The following is a 14,493-nucleotide window of genomic DNA, read 5'->3' as shown; positions in this document are numbered from 1 at the left end:
ATCCTCCCCCCTCCCCGTGTAGACCGCTCCTCCATGAAAACAGACAAATTCCACACAGCCAAATGCCATGAAATGAGTTAAACTTGCCAGCTTGGAGGGCCGACTAATGCCACTATCATCAAGTTTACATATGTTCACATTCTGAATAGTATCTTTCTTTCCTTATTTTATTTTACTTTACTTTATTTACAATTTGTTGACTGGATTAGTTCCACTAGGCCAATGGCCTCTTTTTAGGGGAGACCTGAGGTGGTACTCATACTGACGATGCATAACATTAATACACAATTTCACTGCTCTATCAGACACATACTGGATATCCAAACTGGTACACAGCAGCAAAAGGTGTCATGCTGTAAGGTTCTTAGCAATATATAAATAATTATTGTCTTGCATCTTTCATGTGTACCGTATATTTATCAACATGTAAAATCTTTAATGATTGCATTATAAAACACTATTGTTCTCCCTGCCACACACACACACACACACACACACACACACACACACACACACACACACACACACACACACACACACACACACACACACACAACTGCTACCTGAATGTTTACACTTAAATGTCTGCATTTCTTAACAGGAAAAAAAAAATCTGTTTTGGGTAGTGTTGCAAGCTGAGATATAAAACTAACACCTGACATGCATTACTGATATATTATTATGTACTTTGCATATCTGTAATTCTAAACTGCCAAGCATGTTGTTTTAAATGTTTTGATAGTGGGTGCAGTACATTATTTCTTCATTTTAAACTTCCAAGTCTCGGTTACTCCCATTTATCACATACTATTTTAAGATCTAAAATATATAAAGAAAATTATACTACTGCTTTAATCACTCTGAAGGTAAGACATTTATTGGGACTGAGTGACATGTTAATAAGATAGGAAAACAATGCAGGTTAATTAAACTGAGACTACCTTCTTACCTCATTCAAATTGCCTTTTATTTCTGCTATTCTTCCAGCAAAGAACAGAAAAATGGCACCCTAAAGGGAAACAAATATTCATATGACTTTCAAATCACAGAGGAAGCTTTGAAACAAAATATCCAATTTGATTTATATGAATAATAGGAGTTGGAGATAAACTTATAACTTCTTTGAATCTGACTAGTGCTAAAGCTATGAACTAAAGAGAACTTCTCTGTTCAGTAAACTGACAAAGTACAGCTGTAATAGTAAACAGTAGATCTTTGAAGAGATGTCAATATAAGCAATGACCTCTAGGTACTCTTTCCGTCCAATTTACTTCATCCTGGTCAGCTTTTAAGCCAGCAGTAGTACATCTGCCCTATGACAATCCCAACATGGTCACTACAAGTGCTCTGTGTATTCCTCATTGTATATGAGGATATCATACAATAACATCACAGGCAGAAATTTGTAAGTTTTTAGTCTTTATATGGTCCCCTACATAGTCTGTAAAATTAGTATATTTATCCTTAGGGGAACCAGAGGAAGGGAAGTTTTACTTTTACAGAGACCTCTCCTTCAATATTACTGTGACAACAGGTGTAAGTGTAGGGCTGTCATACACATGATCCTGGGTTCTAACACAGGAAATTCAATGATCTGTTACAGTAATATCACTACCATTTCATCTTTTTTGGTCTCTGTAGCTGTAAATCATAACATTTGGGTAGATTCTCAAGCAATGCCAAACTTGTTTGAGAGAAGGAAAATCAAAATTCTTCAAAACAAAGGTAACTTTATGATAGGCTCCTGGTACAGGCATACTATACAATACAACTATTTGCAATGACAACTGTCTTTTTCATGAGGAAGTTTAAATTGTAAGGAACCTATGCAAGATGCACATAAGTATCTGTTTACAATAAAGCAGTATAAAGCAGCTTTAGACAATATATGCAAATCTTGTCTAAATAAAAGGGCTATTGGCATGCCTTCCTTGAATGTTACAAGGGTGACAACAATTGATACATATAATATATCAGATAAACTTATCCTCATAAAATGTGTAATGAATTGTGTACATATATTGTTCCTGAGGTTGAACGTTATTCACTTACTGCATTAAGTAGAATTCTTAAAGTATTAACATTCTCAAATGTTAGTGGCAAAATGACATGTATAACCTGCAGTGTGACTAGGATTACAGATAAATGACAGTTACAAACTAAAATAAATGTGGCAGATGACTGAACTGTTGAAATGATCAAATGGGGAAAAATATGTATATATGACTGGCAGTATTATATACACTTTTAAATTTATAAACTCTTTAGTGTCCAAGTGCTGGGGACTGGTATAACATTGTCCTAAATAAATATGGTGACTCATTTTATTAGTTGAATAGAAAAGGGTATTATAATGCTGCTAGCACCACTTCTTCCACCTTTCAGACTACAACATGACATAGCAGAAAAAAGACAATAATACAATAATATTTACAAGTGTGTATATATAGCTATCTATACACATACACACACACACACAAACACACACATGGCACAAAGCACTCATAACCAGTTTTAGTGTGGCATTTCCTATTACTGTCAAAATCTACCTCTGCTTTACTTTATGAAGCAGACCATCAGTGCTAAGTGTAACACGATGTTAGAAACAATAGCAGAAAAATATAAATGGAAGTCACTGCATATTAAACAGTAAAACGATATGCCTTTCAAAAACTGTGTATTGAAAGGTAATGTTTGAAATATTACACTTTAAAACTACAGACATTTTATTAATCAGTAATATGCAAAAACAAGTTGCAATACAAGACATTTAACTCATTGATTGACCTAGAGGACCACTATTACCAGTGTCAGTGGCACAACAGGTAGCACATTTTTTTCTTCCTTCCACACTTCCTTCATTATTACTGGCCTGACCCTCATGCCTCTTATGTGCTGGGTCATCCAACTACTCTATGCCCCCCAGACATATTCCAATAATCACTGGAACCAGTCATGAATCACTGGCAATGGGGCTAGCATGTCTCAGTTTTTGTCTATGGGGGAGAGGTGCTAATTTGGCCTACCCTGTTACTCCCAACATGTAGCACACTTGCTTTTGGTGCAGAAAGCAATGGGTTCTTTTCCCACACTAGACCGATCGATTGCTGACACTGCAGTGCAGCATAAGGGAGGTGTTGCACTCCTGAGTTTGTCATCCTTTCATCCAGACATTAAACTGTGGGTCTGTATAACTGAGTGGGTGGTAGCTCAGGTGGAAGTAGAAGATCCCATGGCACCCACTGAAAAGAGTAGGGGGTCCTTTATTTATATACAAAATAAGTCTTATTTACAAAATATTTACAAGTGTGCAAGTGTTTTTCCATAACCACCATCTGATTTTACTTAATATTGTTGCTAAAATCCATTTATCATTAAACATAATTTGATTTATTCTTTCATTCCATATAAGCCATATAATGTAAAGTAAGTTATCTATTCATTTAACATTTTCTTTACTTCTATTCTTATAAAATCCATACTTAATCATATCTATGTTTATTTTAGCGACTTCTTTTATATCCTCAAAAAAAAAAACTTCTTTACATAGTTTTCCCCATAATTTGTTTACTCTTTTACATTTCAGAAACACATGTTCTGCAGTTTCTTCTTCTTGACAATGTAAATGTATTCTATCACTTTTCTTCTTTCAAGGCATATTTCCTTTTACTTGCAATTTATCTGTTACCAGTCTCCACAAAAAATCATGACATACTACTTGCTGATTACACCATTTCCCTCTTATTTTTATAGCTTTAATTTTTATCATCTGTTAGATTTTCCCATGCTTTTACATAGCAATGTTTTATTATTACATTCTTTATACCACACTTTTCTACTTTTTTATATCATCAGTTTTTATTTCCCACAAAAATATTTTTCTTGGTAATATCTTCTTTCCTCATTTATACTCTTTTTTTCTCTTTTACCATACCCCCAAATCCATCATACTTATATTTCTACAACTGTATTCCTAATTTCTCATCTTTTTCATTCATCCACTTTGTACAAATTTAATGAAGCAGTCTATACCACTGGGTTAATCAACCCTAAACCTCATTCTTCTTTATTTACATACTAAACTGCTCTTTTATTGGATTTAATCCAGATCCCCATACAAATAAAAACAATTATCTGGAATAATTCCTTTTCAAATACTGTTGCCAACATAAGTACATTTGATAATTATGCTATTTTCCCATCAGTACTGAATTTGTCAAAACATTTTTTCTGAATGTTAATTTATATATTCTCCAAAAAAAGAAAGGTCTGTTTTATTTCTATTTCTTTTTTCCCATTGAATTCTACTCGCAGCTTTATTCCCAAATTTTATACCTAACAGAAATTTCATTCATTGTAAAAATATATACCCCTGATCTTTTCTACATCACCTAAACCTTTGCATTTCTCTTTATTTAAAGCCACCCCTATTCATCTCCAGACACTCATTTGTGCAAACCATTACATCTTTTATCCAAATGTTTGTTTTTTTTTTTTTTGCAATTATGACACTCATGATAATGTCATCTGCACATGTTAACAGAACAGGAATTCTTAACCCTTCAGGTATTATATACCCTGACACCTTCATTTTGTAATTTATTTCACATACTAACACATTCAGAACTAGTGCAACGAGTATACAACTCACTGGACATCTCCGTCTTACACTACTCTTCATGTGTACCTCTTGACTTTACCAGCCATTTACAAGTATTTTTTACATTATTACTTTATGCATACATAATTTTCTAACTTTTGCATTTATATTATATTCTTTCATTGGCATCCATAAGATACCATGTCCAGTTGTGTCAACAGCCTTATCTCATCATGACTATTGCTTCTTCTTTTCTGTTTATAATATCATCCACAATTTTTCTAACTTTTATTAATAATTCTTGACAACCCTTCCCCTTCATACTACATATACTATCTTCCATAATATTTTCCATTTCAGTTTAAAATTTCTTTTGTATTATTTTCATAATATCTTATAATCATTATATCTCCAGTTTTTTAACAGTCTTCTATATTCTTCTTCCATATGAATTTAAGCATTCTACTGCACAATTTGTTATACATAAAACCTTCATTTAGTCATTCATTCAACATCTTTAAAAAATATTTTTTTGCCAATCCTTAATTATTTCATACATTTCATACCCTATTCCACCTGGGCCTGCACTGAAAAATAGATTTGCCTGTCTTAATATTTTATCTAGTTCATTTAAAGAAATCTTTTTTTCAAACTCTTTATTCTCATCTTCTGTTAACTTTTCACTTTCTGTGTTTTTTCACTACCTTATTTTTTTCTTTAAATATTTCTTGTACATATTGTAGTACACTATTCAAAATCTTTTTCCCGAGTTCTATTTCTTCTTTTACATTTTTTTATTTCTCTCATTACACTACCATCTTCCTTTACTAATCAGCTTAAGTAACTTGATACTTATTTTTCCTTGTAAAAAATATCTTTGCTTATGTAATAATTCTTGTATTTTTCTTGATTTCTTTCATATAATTCTTTTTTTTGTCAAAGTAGTTTCTATCATTATGATCTAACTCTTCCAAAGCACTGTTATATGTTTTTATATTTTTCTTTCTCAACTTTTCTCACATGCTGTTGCCACTATAAAAAACATTTTCTTCATATTTTTCCTTAAATATCATCCACCATTCAGAGCAATTTTTATAAAGTGTTCTTATAGTAATGTGATCTTTCCATAACTGTATTACTAATCCCCTTCTTTCTTCATTCCATGCTAATTTTATTTTTTATTCATTTTCCTATTTTTATATATTTCTTCTTTTTCTTTATCTGTAGCCATATTGCAAGATGATCAGAAAATTATGTTTCAACAACCTCCCCTTTTCCTATAACTAAACCTTCCGATACTATAAAACAATCTACTTCTGTTAAAAGTCCATGAAATTTTGTCCCAAAGTTTTAACTGGCCACATTTTATAACTTCTAACATTTTTCTTTTTATCATTTCCTATCTTTTTACACTTGCCTCTTAAATCACAATTAAAGTCTTCTGATATTATAATATTAGTGTATGTATATATATATATATATATATACACACACACATACATACATATACTACAATGGTTAATCTTCCCATTTTTGCTAAAGTTACATCTAATATTTTTATTGTATTTCTACAGAATAAGGCTATTCCACAACATCAATCATTTCCAAAATTCCAGATTATCTTTCCTTCCCTTAGTTTCTCTGATCGCAATCTTTGATCATTTGTTAAAAATCTTGTGTCTCCTAATATAATTACATCAACATCACATGTATTGTACCAAAATTCCTATTCTTCTTCTTATATTCTAGGCTAGCTTTCTTAAAAGACCATTCTAAGCCTCACCAGTTTCCTTCCCAAAGATGAGAATCACACATTGTACCTTGTATCCATGAGTCAAACACCTTAACCATTATACCAAGCCCCAATCTTTAGCTGCATAAATATTCTTTTTTATCCATTTCCTTTCTTTCCGTTTGTACTTATTCCTTTAAATTCTGTCCATCTTTTCCCCTTTTACTAACAGAATTCTTTTTCCTTTTACTACCTCCCAATTCATGTCTTCATCATCACTTATTTCAGAACCTTATCCTACATCTAACAACAGGCGGCACAATGGCAGGGCACTTCTATGGGCTAGTCTTGTAAAGGCTCCAGGGGGATTAGCCTAGTACACACCTATGAACGTCTTCATTATTTTTTCTCATCTATTTTGTCATCTGTCTATTGCTTCTAAAATTTCTTCTCTTTGTTCATTTTTTTCTCGTTCTTTTTCCTTACTAATTTCATTTTTGAAATCATCCATAACTATCCAATTCTGATAAATTTGTAACATTTCAAATCATACTTTTTGCATCATTTCCCATTTTCCCATAAATATAACATTTTCTTTTGTCATAGTTACTTATCAACTTTTCCACACAAAAAAAGCATGTTTTGGAGTGTCCCCAGTATTTTACAACACCCCTATTCTCTATTTTACAACACCCCTATTCCCTTCCACATTTAACATGCTTGGTAAATGTATAATTTCTTCTCTTTCAATTCTTAACACAATATTACAGTCCCAGCCACCAGTCCATAAACCTTTGCAATGCCCAGTACTTCCTTATATAAAACTTTCAAAGTTTTTGTTTCTACCTCTATTTGAAATTGTACATGAATCTTATTTTTTTTGTTTCCCTGTTAAATGCTATTATCACGCAAAGATTCCATGGGTAACCGTCTTTTTTTTCATATTCTTGAAGAAAGCTTTACATTGGAAAAACAGTCTCAAATATAATGTCATAAAATGTCTGTCTGTTAAGAATAAATGCCCTTACCTCACGTGCTTTTACACCCAAAGGAGCAATTAAATTGTCCTACACTTCATATCTGTCCATTTCTTTGTATTCTTTACTTTGAATCTTTACCATGTACTAGCATTTTTTTATTTTCATCTGACTTCTTTTTCTGTACTCCACTTTTGCCTTCTTTTACATTCTCTGCATATATTTTCTTTTCCATCTCAACGCTACTCTTAAGGATTGTGTCTGCATCCTCCTTTTGTAATTTCTCCATAATGTCCTCCCAGGAAACTTCATTTTCTGGCTTACTGTACACAATTTAAGTAAATCATCCCACAACCCTCCTGACTGGAGGGTTACAATTATACATCCATCATTTGCTCACTAATCTCCATTGAACAACTTTCTTTGAAACATTTCCTCAGCATCCTGCATGCATTCTCCGGTCTCTATTTGCTTTCTCTTTCATTTCTTTCAGCATTCCATCATCTTGTTTTCTCTCCATCTGTCTGCCTGTTTCTCTGGACCACCTCTGTCCCTGTAATGGAAACAGGAAGTGCTCCTTCAAAATGGGTCCCACTCACAACAATCACAATAATAACAAGCAGGAGAAGTTCCTTGATGTCCTGGCCAAATTTCCTCTAGTAGTATAAATACCACCCTGGGTCTCCATTAGTCCAGTTAAAGTATAAAGAACAAAAAAAATGAAATGAATATAATAAAAATTAATTGCTTATCTCAGTGTTCTACATTATACTGATAGCTCTGCAGCTCTCTAAGTAGTCATTACTAATTTTTATTTTCTTGTAACCCTTTGACTAGTGTACACTCTGTGATATTACTCTGCATTTTAGGATAGGATTTCTTTTTCCTATAATTCAATGAGTCCTCAACAAAAAAGGTTACCATGCCCTGCTGCTATCACCATATCAAAATTGCATTTACTTTAAAATGACAGCAATCAAACTTACTGGTTATGCCAAGAAACTCTAGACACTTGAGGAATCATTTTCAACCTGGATTCTGACAGGTTCCTGCACAAGTTCCTGTTAATGTTAAAACGGCTTGCTGTTGGTTGAGAGAATTATAAAGGATGTGCTTCACTACACTGTGTGTCTGGATTCAGCACATGTAGCCATCAGCTGCACACTTCACTTTATTGGCAGTAAGGTTTAGTAATTCTGTAACTCTAATTCATTCTGTTGACAAACTCGAAGCAAGTTAAAAGTTTAATAAAACTGTAATTAATGTTATCCCTTATCTTGATATTAACATAGAAGCACTCGTGCTAACTGGATATTTTCTTTTGTGTTTTTATCACTCATTAACTTCATTCATTCGTCAATTATGCTGCTTAATCCAATGCAGGTTGCAAGTTACAAGGAGCCTAACTTGGCAATATATAATTTAAAAATATCAAGGCACTATAAAATTAGTATAAAATTACAATTAGTTGATCAAATATGGAGAGTTCTTTGAGTTGTTCAATCAGTTCTAAAAGACTTAAGAACCACTGCATTAGAATATCTGAAACTTCCTTCCTGAGGCATTCTCTTATCGGTGTCCTTGGTTGTATTCTAAACACACTGCAATAAGTAGTTTCATCTTCATCTGCAAAACGGCCCTTATGGGTACTTGAAAATACACAAATCAGTTCAAGTTATTATATTTCACTGGCACAGATTTTTTCAGTTTGAGACTACAAAGAAACAACAGTACATTACCAATAGCCCAATAAGCTTATATGGTCCCGGTGGGGAGAAAGAAGAAAGCTATAAATGACAGTAAACAATAAAAGAACTGTGTGTTCTTAGATACTGAACAGATTTATGATTTGATAACAGTATATCCATTTGCACTACAGACTGAACAGTTTATGAGTTGATTACAATATACCTATTTACACTACAACAAACTGTTATTTGGAAAAGATAAGTTTCAAATATGTAACTGAGAAATATACTCTTTTAGAAAGAATGACACTGATATAATCACTTGTAGTACAGTTATGTCCAAATATATCTCTCCTCTAAAATGAGTGCTATTTGTCGCTCTTCTTATGTGTATTAAGAAGATGTTGAGGCTTGGGTGTTCGTTTAAGTAGTTTATTGTATACAAACACATCAGGATGCATGGCAGGAACGTTAAACTTAAATGAACTAACTAACTGACTGACTACATACATGCGTACTCTCACTCTGGCTGCTCACTGAAAATAGCGCTCTTGCCTGCACGTGCTCAGTACTTATATGCACATGCTGACTTACTGTAAAGCTTCTTAAAGGTATATCACACACTCTGATCTATATCCTCCCTCTTTACTGAGCAGTCTCATATAAACAATGACATTTCAATAGGCGCACAATTTATACAGACACCACTCATGTTGTGTTCTGCTTGGGGAGTCTCAGGGATTTTCTCAGGAATGGGGATTGCTGACAGAATGTCCTCTGGAACAAGAACTTTGGACAAGTCACTTTGAGAACTAGAGTCTTTGTCACAGGCAAGATGCTGCAACACTGGTTCAGACACTAGCAAATGCTTCTGATTTCGTCTGAATTCCTTTCCTTGTGATTCCATAATGTACAATCTAGGCTCTTGACACAAACGTTTCACAAATCCGATGCGAGGAAAACCTTCTGATGTCTGCATCCTCACTATCTCCCCTTTTTTTCAATGAACTGAGCATTTTGCTGGTTTTATCATAGTAAGACTTCTGGGACAAATGCTTTTTCAACAGTTGGGCTTTTTCTGCTTTGTTGTTTTTGGCACTTGGAGCTAATAAATTACTGCTGAGTGGTAGTGTAGTTCTGGTTTGTCTTGACATAAGTTCCTGGGCAGGTGAACCAAGCTGTTTATCACAAGGAATGTTTCAGAGATTTAACAAATTTAGAAAAAACATTAGTATTATCACATCTGGATTTCTCTAACAGCTGTTTTGCACTTTGAACTGCAAGTTCAGCCAAGCCGTTTGACTGTTCATATTATGAGTAATCCTGAATAACCTCAAAGTCCCACTCTTCCGCAAATTTCTTGAACTGCTGACTTGTAAACTTTGCACTATTGTCAGAAATAACTGTACAGACTACCATGGACAGAAAAGTGTCACTTCAACTTAGTAATGACAGTACTGGGAGTTAGGTTAGGAAGTGGATCAATCTCGAACCAATCTGAATAAGATGATACTAACACTAGTGTTGACCATTTCACTGAAAGACATCTGTGGCTACTGTCGACCAAGGTGGTTCAGGAATCTGGCTTATCTAAAGTGGTTCTTTCTGTTGATGCGGCTTTATACTATTACATACTGAAGAAGATGAAAGTACTTTCTCAATACTTCTTGACACAGAAGGCCAAAATACTAGATCTCTCATCATTCTTTTGGTAGAATCAGTTCCTGGTTGGCCATGGTGCAAAATCTGAATGTATTCTTGTTGCAAGGATTTTGGAACAATCACTTTAAGACCTTTCATGATGATACTATTATCAATCAAAATCTCATCTCTGTATGGAAAATACTGTTGCACTTCCACTGGTAAACAAGATTGCTTGGAAGGCCATCCTTGACTGATGAAGAGGTTGAGCTTCTGGAGTATTGGATCTGAAGCTGTGTGAGTTCTGAGCTCATCAAGATGTGTGGAAGAAAAATTTCTCACTTCCATAACCTCAAAATCAAGATGCTCACTGTTATGCTGTTCTGTGGTTTTCCTGGGTGATCTGGATAAGGTATCAGCAAGATAAAGAAGTTTGCCTTTTGTGTAAACAAGATTGGAATTGTATTTCTGAAATTTGAGTGCAATATGGAAGGAGCTGTATGCATAGTCTTTCTCAAAATAGTGACGAAAGCTTGGTGGTAAGTTTCGATCTGGATAGGTTGACCAGAAAAATAATCATGGAACTTTGAACATGCAAACACAATTGCCAAAAGCTCTTTCTCAATCTGGGCGTACTGCATCTTGATCTGGGTAGGAGTTCTCCATGCATAGGCTATTGGTCTGCCCTGTTGAAAAATGACTGCACCTAGACCAAACTTAGAAGAATCATAGGAAAGAGTAACTGGTTTGTGAACATCATAGTAGCTGAGAGTTGGTGGGTTAACAATTTTCTGTTTCAGGACATCAAATACTGTTTGGTGCTGCTCTGACCATGACCAAATTACATCTTTGTGTGTCAACTCTCATAACAGTGCTGAAAGTTGGCTTAAATCTTGAATGAACTTGCCTAGATAGTTGACCATGCCAAGGAAACGTTGTAGGGCTTGGACATTGTCTGGAGCTGGCATCTCGACAATTGCTGTTTAATTAGAAGGATCTGGTCGTAAGGCTGAACTGGTAAACAAGTGACCAACATAAGTAACTTCTCATAGCCTGAACTTGCACTTCTGAGAATTCAGCTTAAGATTCACTTCATGTGCTTCCAGAACTTTCTTGAGGTTTCTGTCATGTTTGACTTCACCGTTGCCTCCTACTAAAATGTCATCTAATATAACAGCACATGGATACCCGGAAAAAGTTTGCTACATCATACCCTGAAAGACTTCACTGGCAGAATATATCCCAAGTAGCATTCTCAGAAATCTGCATCTTCCAAATGGTGTACCAAATGTGCTTAACAATGAAGATTTTTGGTCAAGCAAAATTTGCCAAAATGAACTCTGCATCTAAGACAGAAAAAAACAGTGGCGTTTGGCATGAGAGCAGCAACCTCTTTGACTTTGTGCATTGGACGATGAGGCCTTTTTAATGCTTTGTTCAGATCTCTTGGATCAATACATATTCTGACATTATCTGAGTTTTTCTTAAGAGCTACCACCATGGAGGATACCCATTCAGTAGGTTCTTCTACTGGACAAATTACTCCTAATGCACCATTCTGTCTAGCTCAGCTTTGACTCTGTACTGCAAAGCTACTGGAGCTTTCCATGCTGGTCTGATAACTGGGCTGACCTCCAGGTCTAACTTCACGGAGTACATAATTGGTAGTTTGCCTAGCTTGTCTGCAAAAATATCAGCATACTCAGAAAAAAATAGTATGGGTGAAATTTGAACTGTTGACATGCAGGCTTACATGGTGAACTTCTTTATTAAGTGAAAGCAGTCCCATTTTCAAATTGTCTCTGAGGCCTAATAATGACTGCACGTATCTCTTGACTAACAAAAACTGCAAGTCATAGCTGTTCCTAGCAGAGCAACATGAAAGCACTACTGAGACTTCAGTTTGAACCTCTTCAACATCATAAGTAACAAGTTTTGCACAATTTGTCAAATCAAGTTGTTATGGAGTTTTTACTCTAGTAAATGTTTCTGCTGACATAACATTGCATTTTCAGCCAGTATCTACTTTGAGCTTTACAGGACTCCCATTAATCTAAACAGTACAAAAGATTTCATTGTTTGCCCACAAATCTACTGCGACTGTTTCACCAAGCACTGACACACCATCAACATAAAAAATAGGGTTGCAGCTTTCGAACTGATCAGCTTGCAACTTTGGAATGCCCTCATTTAATAAAAAAAAAAAACTTTATTTGATTTACAAAATGTTTTGAAATGATTCCACTTATTGCAAGAATAACAGTGCTGACCAAATGCTAAGCACTTTTTCTCTTTTGGGTTCATGATTACCACCACAATTATGACAGTTGACTGTAAAGCTAGGTATAGGGTTACCATACGTCCAGGTTTACCCTGGCACATCTTCTTTTTGGGGCTCCTGTCTGGGAGGTTTTTGAAAATTCTGCGATTTGTCCAGGTTTTAAAACCTGGACAAATCACAGAATTTTCAAATACAAGACGGCCCTTTCCTCCGCTTTGTTTTTTTTTTTTTGATTGGCTCGTATACTGGTATACGAGCCAATCAAAAAACGGAGCTCTGTTTAATGCGCAACTGCTTGATGTTCTGCATTGAACAGAAGAGGGTCCGCTGTGCAAGTTTTTGATTGGCTCGTATACCTTTATACGAGCCAATTAAAAAACGGAGCTCTGTTCAATGCAGAACTGCTTGATGTTCCGCATTGAACAGAAGAAGGTGCACTGAGAGTTTTTGATTGTCTCGCATACCAGTATACGAGCCAATCAAAAAATGGAGTTCTGTTCAATGTGGAACTGCTTGATGTTCCGCATTGAACAGAAGTGAGTCCGCTATGAGAGTTTTTGATTGGCTTGTATACCGGCATACGGGCCAATCAAAAATTGCAAAACACTGAGCTACTTGTCTTTAATACGTCACTGCAATGCAATGTTCCGCATTAAACACTTTTTTTTTTGCTCTTCAACCTTAAGAGGACGAAAATTTTTTTCATCATCTTTTTCATATAACCAATGATGGTAACCCTAGCTAGGTAGGGGCACATGTTTTGACTTTGCTGATTCACCCTTATGCTTCACTGAGCATGCTTGGGAATTTGCTGGAAATACTCGTGGTTTCCCAGGGATTGCTACAGGCCTGCAGTAGCTGCCATATGCTTGGGCCTGTTTCTTTTAACCACGTGTTGCATACTATCAACATTAGCTTTGTCACCATGCCTTCCACTACTATTCTCATTTGTAAACATACTTGTGTGCGTTTCTGTAAGCTCGTAAACCTGACAAACCTCAATGGCCTTAATCAATGTTAAATCACTGTCTTGAAGCAAAATCTTTTTCATTGTATCATTATTAATCCCACACCAAGCCTGTCCTTTATCAACTTATCTCTCAAATCACCAAATATGCATGTTTTAGCCTTAATTCTCAAGTCAGATATACAAAAGTTTCACCAGGCTTTTGATCCCTTGAGTAAAATATGTGCCTTTCCATTATAATATTCATTTGGGGGTACCACATTTGTCTAAATTTACATTTTAAGCACTCAGAGTCTTCCTCCATTTCAGCTGGTACCAAAATATGGTGGTCTTCCCCCTCCCTTGCAAACACACCAGGTGCATACACAAATGAATGCTGTCTTTCAGTGGCCTCTAAACCAGCTACGTTAAGCAGAATAAATGCCTTTGTATGTGCGCCATTGCCAGAAAAATCAGCCTGTATGAAAATATCATATTTCTGCTCAAACGCTCTCCAATTTTCTGCAATACTGTTATCAAACACAAGCAGTGCGTATCTGTGAAGTCCTTCTGCCGTGCCCACAGATTATAGTAAAACACAATGCAAAATGACCCATGTAATTGTGTG

At 35.1% G+C, this 14,493-nt stretch overlaps 1 protein-coding gene across 2 annotated transcripts in view; it reads right to left on the bottom strand.

Annotated features, from left to right (window-relative positions):
* The window catches only part of LOC122812266 (tetratricopeptide repeat protein 39A-like), an 825,358-nt gene that overhangs the window by 131,543 nt on the left and 679,322 nt on the right, over positions 1 to 14,493 (bottom strand). For both annotated transcript variants that reach the window (XM_044084661.1, XM_044084663.1), the window contains exon 11: positions 950 to 1,009. In XM_044084661.1, coding sequence (XP_043940596.1) covers positions 950 to 1,009 — 60 coding nt within the window. The remainder of the gene's footprint in view (positions 1 to 949; positions 1,010 to 14,493) is intronic.

This window comes from Protopterus annectens, chromosome 9.part0 (genome assembly GCF_019279795.1).
Source record: "Protopterus annectens isolate FY-2018-M chromosome 9.part0, PAN1.0, whole genome shotgun sequence".
Taxonomy (NCBI): domain Eukaryota; kingdom Metazoa; phylum Chordata; order Ceratodontiformes; family Protopteridae; genus Protopterus; species Protopterus annectens.
Note: the sequence above shows the minus strand (reverse complement) of the source record. Positions and strands in the feature narration are given on the sequence as shown.